Source organism: Meriones unguiculatus, chromosome 3 (genome assembly GCF_030254825.1).
Source record: "Meriones unguiculatus strain TT.TT164.6M chromosome 3, Bangor_MerUng_6.1, whole genome shotgun sequence".
Lineage (NCBI taxonomy): Eukaryota > Metazoa > Chordata > Mammalia > Rodentia > Muridae > Meriones > Meriones unguiculatus.
This window is the reverse complement of record NC_083351.1, coordinates 34,426,342-34,444,514: the sequence shown is the minus strand read 5'-3', so window position 1 is coordinate 34,444,514 and position 18,173 is coordinate 34,426,342. Positions and strand designations below refer to the sequence as shown.

Below are 18,173 nucleotides of genomic sequence, written 5' to 3'. Positions count from 1 at the left end.
CATAATCCCAACACTGGAAGGCTGAGGCAGGAGGATATCTACTCACCCAAGGACAATCTGGAGCATATTGTGAGAACCTATCTCAAAAAAACAAACAATGAGAACTATAATTGACTATTTTTCTCAGCACTAAATGCAATGCTATATTAAAATATCACACATATGCAAAAACTTTATTCATCTTTATTATTGAAAACTTCGGTCTTCGTTACTTTGAAAACTTCTTTAAAATGGCATATATTCCTCAACTAATTATACGGACTTAGCACAATCTTGATAAGAAACAAAACTACGAGCCAGGCCTCGTGGCTCATGCCTATAATCCCAGCACTCTAGAGTGGCAGAGGAAGGCTGATCACTGTGAGTTTGGGGCCAGCCTGGTCAACAAATCTAGTCAGAGACAGCCAAGGATACACAGAGAAACCCTGTCTTGAAAAACCAAAAAAAAAAAAAAAAAAAAAAAAAAAAAAAGGAAAGGAAAGAAAGAAACAAAACCACAGACTAGTTTCACTGGAAAAGCTCTAGGTGGCAGACCTAGATGACATAAGCACATTCCTGGTCGTGACTAATGAAGCTATCAAAGCATCGCAGAGTTCATGGAAGTGTGTGTGTGTGGGGGGGAGTGTTTGGCAAAACGTCTCCCTCTATATAACCTATATAACCTAGAACTATGTAAATCAGCCTGACCTTGAACTTGTGGCAAACTCTTGTCTTAGTGTTGGGGGTGCCAGACTACAGGTGTGGGCACCTCGCCCAGGGTTCAGTGTTTCTTTCTAGGAGAGACTGTATTCTAAAGTTGTGGTGATGACTACACAGCTCTGTGAACGACTAAGAACCAAATAGTTGCATGCTTTAACAACATAAATTATTATTTGAGAAGGGGTCTCAGAGTGTAGTCCCAGATGACTTGAAACTAGCTCTGTTGACCAGCTGGCCTCAAATTCCCAGAGACCCACCCGCCTCTGCTTCCCAAGTGCGTGGCATAAAAATCATTTGCCACTAACATCAACTTTTTTTTTTTTGACAGTGTTCTTATGCAATCCAGGCTGTTTTCAAACTTGCTTTTGTTCACAACTTGTAGTTGTGAATGACTGAACTTCCAATCCTCCCAACTCCAGGGAATGCGGGAGTCACAGCGGTGCACCACCACACCCCTAAAGCTGCCTAGCCTTTGTTTACTGGTTGGGCTTTGGTTTGGTTTTGTTTTATGCCTCTTGGTGTTTTGCTTGCTTGTCTGTGTGTCTGTCTATGTACTATGTGTATTGTGTGCTGTGCCTGTGGAGGCCGGAAGGAGGGCTGCAGATGCTAAGATCTGAAGCTGTAGGTGGTTGTGAGCCACTATGTGTTTTCTGTGAGTAGAACTTGGGTCCTCTGCAAGAGGAGAGGTGAGCTTATCTCTCCAGCTTCCTTTCTGAAACAGGGTCTCCCCTGAAGCTCAGCCAGGCCTGAGACCCAGCATGTAACCCAGGCTTTCCTTTATCTGCTGAGAATATAGACTTGAGCCACTGTGTCCTGCTAAGCTGTATATTTTAAATCAGTCCACTGGAGGGAATGTAAGTTATTTTTTCCTAAAGCTTTTAAAAACACATCAACATTCCATTCTGCTGCATTTCTAAACAATGAAATTTGGACCAAAATACTCCATTTTTCAAACTCCAGACTTTATATCTTAACAGAGATCTAAAGAGGTAAATTAGAAAAAGATGAGAAATTCTTTAGTTAATTGGTTTAAAAGACCTTCTTGACACTGGGTTTTTACCCTTCTGTGGCATCCTGGGGCATCTTGGGAATATCTGGACAAAGCAAAGCTCACCTTTTAGCAAGGTGATTCTGATGCAGGCGTGGGAATGCACACCTGTGATCCCTGGATTAGAGACTATAAATGAGACACTAGGTGAAGGCAAGAGGGTCATGGCTTCACCTCAGCCTCAGCTATGTAGTGAGTTCCTGAAAGACCTGAGCTACAGAGAGACCCCGTGACAGAAGGGGGGGCGGTGGAGGAAATATCAGCACTCCAATCCTGGAGACCATCTGTCCTAGGCATTCCACTCTTTAAGGGGCTGGAGAGATGGCTCAGTGGTTAAGAGCACTGTCTGCTCTTCCATAGCTCCTGAGTTCAATTCCCAGCAACCACATGGTGGCTCACAACCATCTGTAATGGAATCCAATTCCCTCTTAACAAACAAACAAAAAAAAAAAAAAAAAGAAAAGAAAAAGAAAAGCACAAACCCTCCACATTTTAGGTAGGTAGTATCACTACTGTTATAGAAAAGAAAATTAAGGATATAAATTACCCAGAATAACCTAGTGGGTACTTAAATTGGTACTCTAACTATGTCACCTGGTCCTCATGTCACCTGCAAGCTTCACTCCACTATGGAGGTGGATTTTTCTTTACTGGCAACCCCTGATCAAAGCTCACATTCCTGGAGAAAGTTCTCTGTGAACCTTGACTTTCCTACTGGAAGCAGCTGTACGTAATCCTCAGCTCTTCCCCATAACTGAGAACAAACTACACACACAATAGGCTACTGACCCAGGGTGTCCCTCAGCTTGCCCACAGGCCTCCTTCCTCCCCAGCCCACGAGGGTTGGGTTCTTTCCTGCCTCCCCAGAAACCTGAAGCATGCTAGTACTGGAGGAGCCCACAGCATCACAACTTTAAGCACAGGATACGTGCCTGTCTAGCAGATGGAGGAGTAACCACAGGGGTTGAGATTAGGGGGGTTTCAAAGAACCTTAATCCCCGCCCTAAAGCACCAAGTATTCTTTTTCCTGCCTCAGGTTAGAGACCTCCAATGCTGGCATAACTAAAGAAAAAAATCTACCCACTGAAAGACAAGTCCCTGAGAGATGTTGCCACCCACCAACCAGAGACTCCATGCTAGTCTCTGCCTGTTACCTCCAGTGAGACAGTAACCCTGACTTCTTCCCACTGGGAGCATCCCTGGCTCAGAGCCCCACATCCAGACCCACGCATTGACTACCACTAAAAGGGACCCAAAGGCCACATTCCTCTCTTGCTCTCTCTCGTTAAACTGTGAATAATAATGCATTTACTTATTCTCCCACTTAATAAGTTGTTTAAATTCTTTGAAGAATCTTGCAAGGTAGCTTGGCTAGACAACAGGCGGGACAGTCCAGTGCCTCAGGTGGGGAGGCGAGGGTCTTCCATTCACCTATCTTTTGGTCCAGTAAGTAAGCGTTAGGATTGATGGTATAGTCCTTTGTCTGGACATCGCTGGCTGTGGTGACACCCCCACATACAAATACCTTGTTGTCTCCGATGGAGCAGATAGCATGGGACACGTCTAAGGGGCAGCCATTGGGTAGCAGAGGAACTGAGGTCGTTGACTTGTTGGCCTTTATCTTCTGTAAGTTGATTTCCACGCTCTGCCGGTGGCTGTGCACACGGAGAATGTTGTCTTGATGGAAAGAGAGCAGGGGCCGGTGGTTGAACTCGATGGGGAAAGTGATACACTGGACCACTTCCCCCGTGTTGGTGTCAAAGCAGTCCACCACCCCAACCCGGGAGATGTAGCCTTTCACCAGGCATCGCCCAGTGACAATGTACAGGTTCCGGTCACCCTTGGTGATCACCGCCGTGCCGTCCATCGGGATGCTCATCTTGCCCGCCAGACACCAGGCTTCCTTGCGCTCATCGTAGCGATAGATGTTGGAGACGTACCGGCGCGGGGCGATGCTCCCGCCCACTGAGTAAACGGTGCCGCCACAGGTCACCATGGTGTGGAAGACAAGCCCGATGGGCAGGTCAGGCAGCTTGGTCCAGGAGTTGTCGTCCATGTCATACCGCCAGGCCGTCTTCAGTCCCGAGATCTGCTCCGTGGTGCCGCCGGATATGTAGATGTAGCGGCCGGCGGCCGTGGCGCTGAGCGCCGCTGCCCGGTAGGGCATCTCCGAGAGCTTCAGCCACAGGTTCTCCTGGATGATATATGCAAACACGCCGTCGTTGAACTTGCCATGGGCCTTCTGGCCGCCAAGGATGACCACTGAATCAAGCAGGGCCCCTTTCCGCTGGTAGCTCAGCAGGCTGCACGGCCGTTCCTGCTTTCGGTCCACCAGGACGCTCTCGATCAAGGTCGCGTGGGCCGAGTTGTTCTCCAAGCCCATCAGCTTGTTGCTGGCAAACATGAGCGTCTTGTTGGAGACGGCGTTGAGGTTGATGTAATTGAAGAACTTCTTGAAGTATTTTTCCCGCTCCTCCTTCCGGAAGTACACCCAGTTGATGAGCGCACTGAGAGCCTGGTCCTCGTTGAGCACGTGGAGGTTTTCGTCGCGGAGCAGGCGGCCGAAGATGACAGGGGGGCAGCGCATGAAGTGCATGGAGCCCTCGGGACTGGCCCAGAAGTGGAAGTTGTCCCGAATGCCGGAGTAGGCCAAGTCTGACACTTCTTTGAGCTCGAACAGCTCAGCCAAGAAGAGGTAGCGCAAGCAGTTGGCACGGCGGATGGACTTAATGAGGAAGTCGTTGCAGTGGATCCGGAGGCGCGGGGTGTTGAAATACTGCGCGCCGCGAAGCAGCTCCTCCACGTTCTGCTCCGAGATCACCACCTTGCCGCTGTAGAAGTAGTCCAGAAGCTGGTCCACGGTGCCTGGGCTCAGGTAGTTGGGGTCAATGGTGATGAAGAGCTCGTCGGTGGTCTTCATGTCATTGCTGGAGATGAGGCTTTTCACTAGTGGAGAGACGGCAGCCAGCACGTTGCGGTGTGCGAAGAAGACGTGGTGGTCCACAGTCAGGGCCATGTCCCAGTACTCTTTGCGCTTCCTCTGTTTGTTCAAGTTTTGCAGCACGAAGCTGTTGTAGTTTTTCTCCGTGAATTCCAGTTTCATGGTGGCTTCTTGTTGGCTGAGACAGATCAACGGCAGGTACTGGAGGACAGAATTTTTCAGGCCTTTTGGGATTTGTACTGATGGTTGTTTGCAGAGCAGCTGACCAGAGAGGAGTGGGGGTGGGAGCGAGGGTGATGTCATAGAATGGTCATCATAATGCAGCTCTCTCCCTCCCCCCAGGCCTTTGTCAGGGCCGCGGGGTTTTTCTCTCCTCACAGCTCCAGAGGAAGCTCAGGAATGGTCCATGGTGTTCACCTCGGGCTTTCAAGCCACGATTCAAGCTTCACCAGGAATGTCAGAGCTGGTTTGGGTGGGGCAGAAGGCGGCTGTGTATAGCGGAGAGAACAGGGTGGGAGAAGAGGGAAGGTGGTTGCCATTATCTAGAAGCTTCCCTCTTTAGCAGGAAGGCTGAAGGGCTCCCCAATGTCCTCGTGGCAGTTGGAAGAAAAGCAGTCCTAGGACTTTACCTTTGTGTCGGGCACGGCTCCTTTCACTCCTCCAGAAAGAGGGAACCACCCAGTTTCCACGGTCTGATCGATTCTTAGGCTCTAAAAGCGCTTTCTTACCAAGTTTCCTGGACACCTGAGAAGACAAAACCCTGACCTCTGACCTCTGTAGTCAGGGTACCGTTTTCATTCAAAATGGAGAAGCGGTGACACTCACTGCAGCAGAAATGGAAGGGCCAGTCAGCCCCAGGGAGATGGGAGCTCTTGGAAATGCCCTGCTCCAGATCTCTAAGTATCCTGGGGGCAGCCCCGGTAGCTTCTACCTAGAGTTAGACCAGTTGGCTCAGGCCTCAGATTCCTCTTTTGTGAGATGGGAATAACACTCGCTTTAAAGCAAGTTTAAATGAATAAATAACTGGACAGCAGTGGGCACAGTACTTAGCTTGTAGCAAAAGTTCAAATAAATGGCAACTGTTGTTTCTTAGTATTACCGCAGTAAATGGGTGGTGGGAGGTTGTGGGCATCCTCGAAGCTCTTGGCGGGTTGTAGAAGCCTGCTTTGGACACGCGGTGGCGCTGCAGGATCACCTCCCGGGCGGGAGCAGGCGGTCTGCGTGCTCTACTGCCCCCTTCTGCCTGTTTTGTTGTGCCCGGGGCTCCTTGGCGTAGGAGCAACTCGGAACATGCGCGTCTGGCCCCGGGGCTCACAGTCTGACAGACCCCACCAGTTCTCATTTTACAGATGTGGACAGAACCCGACAGGGTGCATGACTGCTAGAGAAGAGCCATCCCCGGGACCCTTGCACTAGTCAGGAAGACCTGGCTCAGACCCTGATCTCCGTTCTGGGCTCTAAGCCCCACTCCAGACCTGGTTCTCCTGAGTGCTCCTCCCAGAGAGACTGTGTCCTCCTCTTCATTCCACCTACTCTCCAAGGCCTCCTCTCCCTGGCCTTGATTCTAAGTCATCTTTTCATTCCACACTTAGCCTTTCCCTTATCTGGGAACGTGGTAATCTGAAGTTTGTTTTTAAAACAATTACACTTCAATACTAAAGTTACGCGTCTTGACACCTGATTTCCGGGACAGATAGCCTCCTTGGATGTGATGCATGTGAAAGCCTCAGAACTTCCTCAGTTTGGAGGAGTACTTAGATTCCAGCCCCACTTCAGAAAATTCAATCCCCATTGCCCAGCCTGTCGCTGTCTCTCTCTCTCTCTCCCTCCCTCTCTCCCTTCTTCTCTCTTCTGTCTCTCTCTCCCAGCTCCGCTCTTTCTCCAGCTCTCTTCAGCTGAGAAGCAGTAGCCACTTGCTTGGAGGAAGCCTCATGATGCTGATAAGGACGCTGGATCCCAGCAGCATCCTGGCTGCCAGAGCCTACTTCCTGGGACATTTACCAGAAACAGAAGGTCATCAGATCTCTGAGGACAAAGAAAGAAAGGAGCACACTCACTGCACGCCTCTAGCCAGAAGTCAGGGTGGTCTGGGAGGATCTGACAGGTCTGACTGTGGCCTGGAGAGAAGAGGCTTGCTTGGCAGCTCACCATCATCTGCTGTGTGCACCAGTCTTAACTGCAGAGTTGGTCATCCTCCACAAACCCAAGACTGAAAGCTCAGAATCCTGTTACTTGGTGGGCAGAGGCAGGAAGATCTTTGGGCTCAGGAGTTTAAGGTCAGCCTGAGCAATAGAGACCTTAAGACAAAACAAAAAGTGGTATGCGGTGTGTGCCTCGGCCCTGGGAGACTAAGCAAGGAGATCCTAAGTTCAAGCCATCCTGGGAAAGGTAATAGACTGCCTCAACATTAATTTAAAAAGGAAAACGCTCGTTAAACTGGACTAGGGATATAGCTCAGTGGGTAGAATGCTTGTCTACCAAGCACGAAGCCTTGGGTTTGATCGCCAGAACCACATAAACTAGGCAAGGTGTTTTGGTTGACTTGGATACATCTGGGAAGAAGGAACCTCAGTTGGAAAATATCTCATTACATTGTCCTGTATGCAAGTCTTGGAGGTACTGCTTGGTTAATGGTTGATGTGCGAGGGCCTAGCTCACTGTAGGTTCGTGCCATCATTGGGTAGGTGGTCCAGAAAGCAGGCCGAGCAGCCAGTAAACAACAGCCCTTCATGGACTCTGCTTTCGTTCCTGTCTCTAGATTCCTGCTCTGACTTCCTCAGTGACGGACTGTTACCTGAAAGTATAAGGTGAACTAACTCCTTTCCTCCTCTTGGTCACGGTGTTTTAGCACAATAAAAACCCTAAGACACAGGGTCTCTTTATGTAGCCCTGGCTGCCCTAGAACTTGCTAGGTAGCCCAGACTGGCTTAGAACTCACAGAGAACTGCCTGTGTCTGCCTCTGCTGGATCTAAAGGTGTACTCACCCACACCTCGTTAGTAAAATGTTCTTTTGAAGTTAAAGAAGGAATGAGCCAGGGCAGAACTGCCAGTTAGGAGCCAGCCTAAGTCTACATAGCAAGTGCTAGGCCAGCCTGAGACCGTCAGACTATAAAAAGGAAAGTGGGCCAGCATCGTCATCTGGCTCCTTTTCAGTCCTGGAAAGTAGTTTTTTTCCTTAGGCCCAACCGGCTGTGGAAACAGACTAGCTTAGAGACCGGCTTTATGATTATATGGATACATTGGTGCTCGTAGGAGTCACCAGGAAGTTCATTGCTTGCTTGGTATGGACAGAAAAGGGCCTCTGCCTGATCTCTCTCTGCCTGATCTACTCACTCTCTTCCTGCCCTGCTCAGCATTTTCCATTTATGGGGATTTCCTGGGGAGGAGACCCTAGTATTCTAATTTTTATAGATTGATACTATCATATTGCAAACCTTTAAAAACAATGAGGGCATTTTCAAAGATATACAGAATTATAAGCAGGAAGCTCAGGAGAGCCTCTTGGGCCATGTAAGCGTCAGGCATGCAAGCAACATTCCTACCTTCCTTTTTTAAGACAGGGTCTCTGTTGATCTTCTTCTGGAACTCCTGTCACCTCCAGGTCATTTTTTCTTTCTTCCCACGTTACAATCACCCAACGTTTGGCTGTGAGTCTCAGCATCTGTTTTGAGGCACTGCTGGGTAGCACCTCTCAGAGGACAATTCTCTCACGCTCCTGTCTGCAAGTTTAGCAGAGCATTGTTCATATGTTAGGGGTTGGCACTCTCGTAATAAGGTGTGTCTTTGGTTGGGCCAGGCATTTGTTGGGCAGTCTCTCAATCTCTGCCCTATCCCCTATCTGTTCTATCTGTATCCCTGCACATCTTGTAGGCAGGGTAAATTTTGGGTTGAAATTTTTGTGTGTGGGTTGGTGTTCCCCTCCCTCTGCTAGGAGACTAGTCTAGTTAGAGGGTGTCCTCTTCTGTGGCCTCTGCTACTAGGAGGCTGTTTGAGTCCCCCTCATATCCTCCTAGGAACCCACCCTGACTTAGAGAGCCAACTAACCAGGGCCCAGAGAAACTTGCTGAGACTGAAGCATCAACCAAGGTTTAGCCACAAACTGGCCCGAGGCCCCCTACAAAGATGTAGCAAATGAGCAGCTTAGGCCTCATATAGGTCCTGTAGTAATGGAAGTGGTGACTGCTTTGGACACAGGCTCACTTGCCAGCTTTTTGATCACTTTCCCCTGGCAGAGCTGCCTTACCGGGTGACAGGGGATGAGGACACATTCAGTCCTGATGCAACTTGATGAGGTAGCCAGGATGGGAAAGGGAGCTCCCTTTTCTGAGGAAAAGGCGAGGGGGAAGGAAGGAAGAGGGGGGTAGGGGAAAGAAGGGAAGGTGGGACTGGCAGGGGAGGAGGGATGGGCTACAACAAGGATGTAAAGTGAATAAAAAATAAAAACAAAAAATAAAAAACAACTTAAAAAAAAAAAAAAAAAGACAAGGTCTCACTAAGTTGTTGAGCCTGGCCCTGAACTTTCGATCTTCCTGCCTCAGTTTTCAGAGCAGCTAGGACTTTAGGCTTCTCTTCCAGGCCAGGCTCGCCTGTCTTTACCATTAGTAACTGGACTACATCTGGCTTATATTTTGGGACTCTTATTTTAAGCTTGCACCATCCCATGTGTTCAGTTCCACCAGGAAATTCTCTCCCCTCGTCTAAACTCAAATTCCTTGTCCTGGCCTGCCTGGGGGCCGTCTGCCTGAGCTCGGATCAGGTACTCCATCAGTGAGTCCACTCATCGTGATGCCGCATGCTTCCTAAAGCAGAGAGATATGTAGGCAGTGCCCTCTCCAGGAGAGGGGCTGGAGAGGTGGAGTCGTTGAAGACAGATTCAGAGTACTGAACTGCCTCAGCCATAAACTAAGAGCATGGCTTGCATTAGAAATTACATGAAAGGAAAGGATTTTATTGTCTCATTAGTTAATATCCCTGGATGAACCACCTGTATGGTCCTCACCAGTGGTGTCACTATGACACGCACCCCAGTGGGGTCACTGTGACGTCCTTCCCATTGAAGTCACTGTGATGCCCTCCCTGTGGAAGGCACTGTAATGCCTTCCCCATTGATGTCACCTCCTGTGATGTCACCATAATGTCCTCCCCAGGGGGGTCACTGTAACCTCTTCCACAGTGACATAACTGTCGTGTCCTCCCCAGTCCAGTCACTGAAACATCTTCCACAGTGACATAACTGTCGTGTCCTCCCCAGTCCAGTCACTGAAACATCCTCTTCCATCCGGTCACTGTAAGTCTCCCTAGTGCAGTCACCTTGATGTCCTTCCCAGTGGGGTCACTGCAACGTCCTCTCCCATCTGGTCACTGTAACATCATCCCCAGCAGATTCACTGTAATGTTGTCTCTAGTGTGGTAACTGTGATGTTGCGTGTGCCTGTTCATGTTTGTGTGTGCCTTAATAGGCTTGTGTCTGTTCATGCCTGTAGCATGCGTATACGTGCTTGTTTGTGCCTGGGCATGCTTTTCTTGTGTGCATGCTTGTGCTTTTGCATGCTTCTGTGTGACTATACATGTTTGTACATGTCTGTGCATTCTTGTGTGTGCCTCGAAGTGACTGAGCATGAACAAAGGCTTGTGTGCCTTTGCATGGTTCTGAGTACCTGAGCATACTGTGTGTTCCTGTGCATGATTGTGTGTTGCTGTGCATGCATGTTTGTTAGTGCATTCTTATGTGTCTAAGCATGTTTTTCTGTGCCTTAGAATGCTTGTGCCTGTACATGCATGTAGCATGCCTCTACATGCTTGTTTGTGCATGGCCATGTTTTTCTGTGCATACATGCTTATATGTGCTTTTGCATGCTTGTGTCTGTACATGCTTGTAAAAGTGCATTCTTGCGTGTGCCTGTCAGTGTCTGAGCATGCCTGTGTGTGCCTGTCCATGTTTACATGTGCCTGTGCATGTTTGTGTGGCTCTGTGCACTTTTCTGTGTGCCTGTGCATGCTTATGTGTAACTGTGCCTGCTTGTGTGTGTGAGTGCATGCTTGTGAGTGGATGTTGCATGCCTGAGCATGCTGTGTTTGGGGGATACATCTGCATGCCTCTGCATTTTTCTGTGTGCCTTGCATGCTTGTCACTGTCAAGCATGCATATTTGTGTCTATATAGACTTGTGTGCGTGTGTGCGTGTGTGCCTCTGCATGCTTTTGTGGATCTGTGGATGCTTGTGTGTGTACTCATGCTTTTGTGTGCCCATGCATGCTTGTTTCTATGTGCACTCATTTTTGCCTGTGAGTGGTTGTGCATGCTCGTGTATGACTGTGCATGCTTGTGGGAACTTTTGGATACATGTGTGTGCTCATGCATTTTGTGTGCCTATGTATGACTGTCTGTACCTGTGCATGCTTGTGTTTGTGCATGCTTGAATATGTTCACATGTGAGTGCCTTAGCATGCTTGTGCCTGTACATGCATGTAGTGTCTCTACATGATTGTGCCTGTGCATGATTGTGTCCATGCTTGTGTGCTTATGCATGCTTGTGTGTGTGTGTGTGTGTGTGTGCATGCTGTGTGTCAGCATGCTTGTGCGTGTATGTCTGTGGAGGTTGTATGTCTGAGCATGTGATTTCAGCAGACACTTGTGTATGCCTCGACATTTTGTGTGTGCCTGTGCATGCTTGTGTGTGTGTGTGTATATTTGTGTGTGCTTGTACATACTTGTCAATGCCTGAGCATGCCTATTTGTGCCTGTGCAGGTTGGCATGTATGTGTGTGTGTGTGCATGTTTTGTGCCTGTGCATTCTTTTGTGGATCTGCATGTGTTTATGCGTGCCAGTGAAAGCTTATGAACACCTCTGCATTATTGTGTGTGCTTGCTTGTGTCTCTGCATGCTTGTGAATGCATGTGCATGGATGTTTTGTGTCTGAGCATGCCTGTGGTTTTTGTGGATACATGTGCACCTCTGCATGCTTGTTTCAGTCTGTGCATGCCTGGGCGTGTGTGAGCATGCTTTTGAGTGCCCGTGCATGGTGCTGAGTGCCTGCACATGCTTCTACATTCCAGTGCATGCTTCTGTTACTGTGCATGCAAGTGTGCTAGTGTATGCTTGTGTCATTTGTGAATGTTTGTGTGTGCCTTCACATTATTATGTGTGTGTATACATGTTTGTGTGTTCCTGTGCATCCTTTTCAGGATCTGTGCATGCTTGTGCCTGTACATGATTGTGTGTATATTCATAATCATGTTTGTCTCTGCATGCTTGTGAGTACATGTGCTTTGATATTGCCTGAGCATGCTTGTGTTTCATGTGGATATCTGTGTGTGCCTCTGCATGCTTGTGAATCTGTGCATGCTTGTGTGTGTGTGCACTCTTGTGTGAGCCTGAGTCAGAGCATGCTTGTGTATATCTGTGCATGCTTATGAGTGCCTGTACATGCTTATGTGTTCCTGTGTGTGCTTCTGTGGTGCTCTACATACATGTTATGTGCTAGTGCATGCTTGTGTGTGTCAGTACATGCTTGTGTAAGCTCCCAAAACAAAGACAATCCCTCCATTTCCCACTCTGGAAATGCCATTGAACTTATAAATATCCAGGAACAACACACCAACTCTGAGTGCTGTCATCTGAGGTTCCTCACTTTATTTATAGAAGGTTCCTGAAAACGAGCATGACTGCCATCTGCCATCTCAGCTCTTCCGGTGATGTGTCCTTCAGCCCAGTTTCTCACCCATTGTCACAGCCACTCTGTTCATCCATAGACCTGTACCCCAGACTCCATCTCATGCTTCTGAATCTTGTTTCTGTGTCTGAGAAGGTTCAGAGTGACTGCTGGAATGTAGGATGTATGATCTCACAGGGCCTGGTTAGAAACCCCACAAGTGCTGGAAGGATTTTGCTGGTGAGTGATGAGAATGTCTCTAGCATAGTATGATTCCATGCAGCCTTTTCACAAGCTCTTCAGTGTTATCTTCCCCACATACCCTCCCCTTCTTGTCCTTTTATCCTCCATCACAATTTCACCCTTCTTGTTCTATTATCCCCTTTAATCCTTTAAACCACGGTGTTCTAGACAGCTTGCCTTGGAAACCCCTCTAGCTAGGACCCTAAATAGCTATACTTCATAAGAATTCCAGAACAAAACAAAACGTGACTCGGGATTCAAAGCAAATGCTCATTAAGGAAAGAAAATGTACAAGCCATATCTTAATCTGTGAGTTACCTCACAGAGGAGTATTTATAGCTTTATCAATTTACCTACAAATTTCACAACTAATAATATCCCATTGTGCAAATATTCCACATTTTCATTATCCATTCATCAGCTAATGAACAGCTAGGATGTTCCCAATTCCTAGTGACTGAACAGAGCACCAGTGAAAATGGCTAATTCTCTATATTCTGAAGGACTGCTCAATCCATATTCTTGCTCTAGGTTTGGGATTACTTCTTTACACAGTAGACTCTCTAAAATGTGCGACAGTCTATTAGGCCTCAGATAAGGTTCAAGGATATCCCTGAAATGAATTTGTGGTTGATTGCAAAGGAATGGACATTGGAATAGCTCAAGGACTCAGAGAGGAAACACAAACTTCAGCTGACACATTTTTCAGACGAAATATCCTGAGCCACACATGGAAAAATACCAGACTCCTGATGATAGGTTGATGGTCTTCCTGGAGCACATCAGATCAACATGAATTTGCAAGTGTGAAACAGTACTGTGCTGCACAGTACCCAGGAAATTCACCTAACAAATCCCTTGATATACCTCGTAGTGTGCTTCCCCACAGCTGATGAAAACACCAATTTAAAACTTAGATTCTCCCAAACGAAACATGGAAAACTTTTCTATTTTCTGCTCAGCTTTTTCTTAACATCTACCAAACTCCCAAATATTGACAGGCTCCAGGGACGATATGGGGGTGACTGTAGCTGAGACCCCTTAGTTCAGGAGTCATAGAAACTGAAGAGGTCACCTTCTATCTAGAAAGGGATCCATATACTCCCAAAACAGGAAGAGGCCCTGCCTATGCTTATCTATTCATGGTATTAGAAGACCATCTGCAGACAGAGGGTAAACACCCTCTGAGAGAAGACAGGAGACCCATCAGGAATACACTCCATCTGTGTGTCCCATGGAAACCAGCTCTGTAAATCCCAGCCAGAGCCCCAGAAGCTCGGACTGATTGACATCCCCCTTATGGAGAAAACCTTTTTTCTATCTGCAGGTTCCTAAGTTTTTCAGGAGAATACTAGAAGGGGAGCATAGTCTCTTCACTTAGGACCCCTGAGTCCAAGCGACACAATTCCAAGAGTGACAAGGCAGGTTATTTGCTGACAGGTAGACAGGCTAAAACCAGAGCCCTCACTTTGCCTCAAAGACAAGAGAGGGCAGAAGCAGTCACTTCCAAGTGTTGGGATCCCAGCCAAGTTGGTCACTCACCCGTAGGAGACAGATTCCTCAGTCAGCTTCTTGTCTGAGGCCTCACTTATCTGCTTGGACAATTTCTGACACTCTGACCTGTTCACCTGTTCATGCCTCATCTTCAGTATCTCAAGCTCATGGTAGGGCATGGCCCCAGGAACAAAAAAACCCCATGACGCTGGGCCTCAGGGATTATAAGGATGCAAACTACGTCCTGGACTACAGCAGCCCAGTGGCTGTCACATTCTGGGGCATATTCACACCAGGGGACATCCTGGTGCTTATTAACTTTGCTGTCCTGGCACCAAGCCAGCAGAGGCAGGGGTTACAAATGGAGGGAGCCAGGTTGCATGAGCCACCTGAGTGGGCCTGGAGAAAGACTAACTCTCTAAAATGATCCTAAGCTTCTGTGTGATCGTGTGCTCTCCAACCCCCTACTGAAAACTGTGATTATATGGCTCCTGCCTTCACAATAGAGATTCTCAATCCTGGATTGCTATTGCTACACAAATACCCAGAGCACATAGTCAGTGTTCCCAGGGAAGAGGCCCAACATCAGAATGGCTTTATAAACTCTCCAGGGGATTCCAGTGTGCCACCAAGGCGAGCACAAGGGCCAAAGGCAGTGCTGCTCACAGTGGGGCTCCCAGGCCTCAGCACTGGTATCACCTGGCAAGTGTGAGACCCAGCACATGCCCTACCACAGACCCTGGAGCCCCAGGATCCAGAGGGACACCAACACCCACATAGGCACAGACCCACAGACCCATACAATTAGAATTCTGAAAAATGCGGGGAACTGGCATTGTCTCAGAGTATAAGGAGTAAGACCAGAGAGGAGCAGCGATGAGCTCCAGGCCTCCCAGTCTCACCAAGATGGACCGAATGGAACCAGGCCCATCCAGCTGCTCCTAGGAGCAACTGGTACCCAAGCACCTTCTGATTACGCACAATGATTAATCATGAACTAGCAGAGCCTAGCATCTCCCACAAGCCAATGCCAGCCAAGGCACCCTGAAATGCCTGGTGAGAGATCACACATTCCTTCCTGGAAGGCTGGAGCTGAGGCAATCTGCCTCCCTAAGCCCACTGCAGGAGATGCCCCAGGCTGAGGCAATTCCAAGCCTCGGCCATCTCAACCGGCCCCAAGCTGAGGTAGCAGGCTACCCCAAGCAGTTCTGATGCCTCACAAGCTGTGGTGACCTACTGCGGCCTCTTCCCCCTTGAGGCAGCCGGGAATCCAAACCGCCGCCCACTGCACTCTCCAACAAGTAGGGTTAGAGGCTAATTAAATTCATAGTAGCAAGCGGCTCCCTGCCAGTTCCCTTCACCACCTCTGGGGCGGTGGAAAACTGAGAGGAAAGGGCAGCAGCTCCTCAGTGGGAGGTGTCCATGGTGACTCTTCCTGCCTCAGCCGAAGGGAACCGGACTCATTTCCTGCCGCAGAAGGCCTACTGCCGCTGCCACGGGAGCTGTCCGTGATGGTAACCTTTCCTGCTTCAGCCTACCACCTTCACGGCGGACTCTTTCTTAATTTTGGACACTCTGTAGACTTTCTAACCCCTCAAGGTGAAAGCAGCCAGACCTCTGCCTGAGGAAGCTCCAGCAGCCCAGTTCCCCCCCCCCCCCCCCCCGTAACTGTCATCTCCAGCCCCTCTGTAGGACTGATCCCACACTATGCAAATTTGAGGCGAAAAGACTGGACAAACCCCACCAATCCCTGAGCAGGAAAACAGACCAATCCCTGGACAGGAAAGCCCACCAATCCCTGAGCAGGAAAACAGACCAATCCCTGGACAGGAAAGCCCACCAACCCCTGAGCAGGAAAACAGACCAATCCCTGGACAGGAAAGCCCACCAATCCCTGAGCTTCCCACATTTGAGGACTTGGAATCCCACCAATCCACACTCTGGAAACCCCTGCCCCCCCCCAGAAAGCTCCACCCCCTAAGAATTCCTACAGAAAGGCTGTGTTTGCCCCGTCCTCCCCACCCTGGTCCCTGCTGCCTTCTCCCAGGGGCAGGTGTGGTTGCAGCTGTGTTTGTTTCATCCACTCCTGGATTTGTCGCTTCAATAAATCTCTTTTAAGAGATTTACTGCGTGCTGTGACTCACTCATCCAAGGGAGAAGAAGAAACAAAGAAGGATCAGAGCTCAGGCTCCTGGGTGCCTCAGCTTCTCAGGGTTGGGACAATCCTCCCTGGGAGCTGCAGTGTTTCTTTTGAGGTGGCCTTCTCTCAGAGCTGTGAGGTTCCAGACTCCTGTGTCTCACTGTCCCACCTCAGAGCTGAGGTACCTTCCCAGTCCTCATAGCACTTGACTCAGATTTGCAGCCTCAGAGATGTGGGCTTCCTGGACACCCTTCCACCCGAGTACCAGAAGGCTGGACACCTTCCCACCTGATCAGGAAGGCAGGCCAAAAATAACAGACACTCCTAATAAATCTTTGAGATTTGCTGCCCGGTGTCTCTCATTAGAAGTCAAGAAGCAAAGACTCGAACAAGTGGAGCTAGGCTGAGGCTCCTGAGATACCCTCCCCGGGGGCTGCAATGCCTGTGCTGAGATAACTTCTTCTCAGAGTCACCATCAGAAATCCTTGACTCTGCTCTGCTCTCTAGGAACTCAGAGAAGCAGGATAGGCCCTTTGCTTCTCAGAGGTTCCCAGGTTCTGAACCCTTCTCCTGAAGGCTCCAGCCCATCACATCCAAAAAGCTCCCAGGCCCTTCCCAGAATTCACTGTGCTTTCCCCAGGACCATTAACTTCTTGCTGTTTTACACTGAGACCAAAGGCCAGCTTCCTTCTGCCTCATGCTAGTCTGTCGATACGTTCTCTCTCCCAAGTAGCCCACTTGGTCTTGCCAACATGTCTAGGGTGAATCCTATAGGCAATGAATGAATACCCCAAGAGCAGATGGCATCATTACAATACTAGTGACGTCATAGAGGATGCCAGAACTCCCCAAGGTACAAGAGACAGTTGAGGGAAGGAACTGATGATGTCCTGTGGGACAGTCCTCATCCTCACCTGCTTACTAGCTCTCCTGCCAAGTCACAAGAAGCCAAGATTTCTTTTCCAGGAGCCTCTTTGGGGTCACAAGGGAAGCCCTTCAGCACTTCCTTCTTCCACAGTCAGAAATGTAGCTCTCTGTTTCATTACAAACTTTTTATCTTTGGGGAGTTGAAGGTTCACTTTTGAAATACTGTCCAAGCATGGCTCTCCCCCTCTTTAAGATTTATACTCAATGAAAAATAAAGGATTCTGGAAAGCAGCTCAGGGTGATGAGGAGAAAAGATAATCCCCTGAAGTGAATAAGCACCTGCATTTTGGGAGTGGGAGTCAAAACAAAGAGGAGTAACATGCCGTGATGAAAATTCCCCTCAAAGCCTCAGCATAGTTTGCTCCAGCCACGAGGCTGCTAGTGAAGATGTGATAATCTGTTCTCTGGTCTGGGTAGAGACACTTGAGCACTAGGTCACTGCAGGTGGGTCCTAGACACAGAACCAAACACTCCCAAGGAGTATGATGTCCCAAACCTGGAATTGGGAGGCTGGGCAAAGTATAGTGGCAAGTACAAGGTCAGCCTTGGCTGTGGAGATGTTATCATGAGTGGGAAAAACACACACATGCATACACATACATGTGTGATGCACCCTCACCAACACAGTGATCTGGTAGGCCATGTTGTAGATCCCTGCTGTGGTGCTTCAAGCAAATAAGGAATGTCAGATTCCTTGGAAGGGAACTGCACGTGGAAACTGACATGCTCTTGAAAGGCGGCACTGTTTAACTAACAGCAATTAGATGAACACAAGGGCAGGGAAGGAGCAGGCAAGGGGAGAGACTCAGGTTCTTAAACCACACAGCTCTGTTAAAGCCACACCTTTCTGCTTATCCCGACGGCCCCTGTAAAGAGGATCCCACCCACGGCCAGCCTGGAATGCTTGTTCTCCAGGTCTCTGAAGCTTTTCCTCCGAAGCGTGTTCCTTGGACCCTAGGCATGATGGGGGCTGTGGAGTGATCTGTGTCTTTTCAGATGTTGATATTTAATCTGGTAAAGTTGGGTAG

General features: G+C 48.8%; 1 protein-coding gene across 1 annotated transcript; it reads right to left on the bottom strand.

Moving 5' to 3' along the window:
- Positions 1 to 2,976: 2,976 nt before the first annotated feature.
- Ccin (calicin) lies at positions 2,977 to 4,934 on the bottom strand. Its single transcript, XM_021645986.2, has one exon. The coding sequence runs from the start codon at positions 4,848 to 4,850 to the stop codon at positions 3,084 to 3,086; it is 1,767 nt and encodes a 588-aa protein (XP_021501661.1). The 5' UTR covers positions 4,851 to 4,934; the 3' UTR covers positions 2,977 to 3,083.
- Positions 4,935 to 18,173: the final 13,239 nt, after the last annotated feature.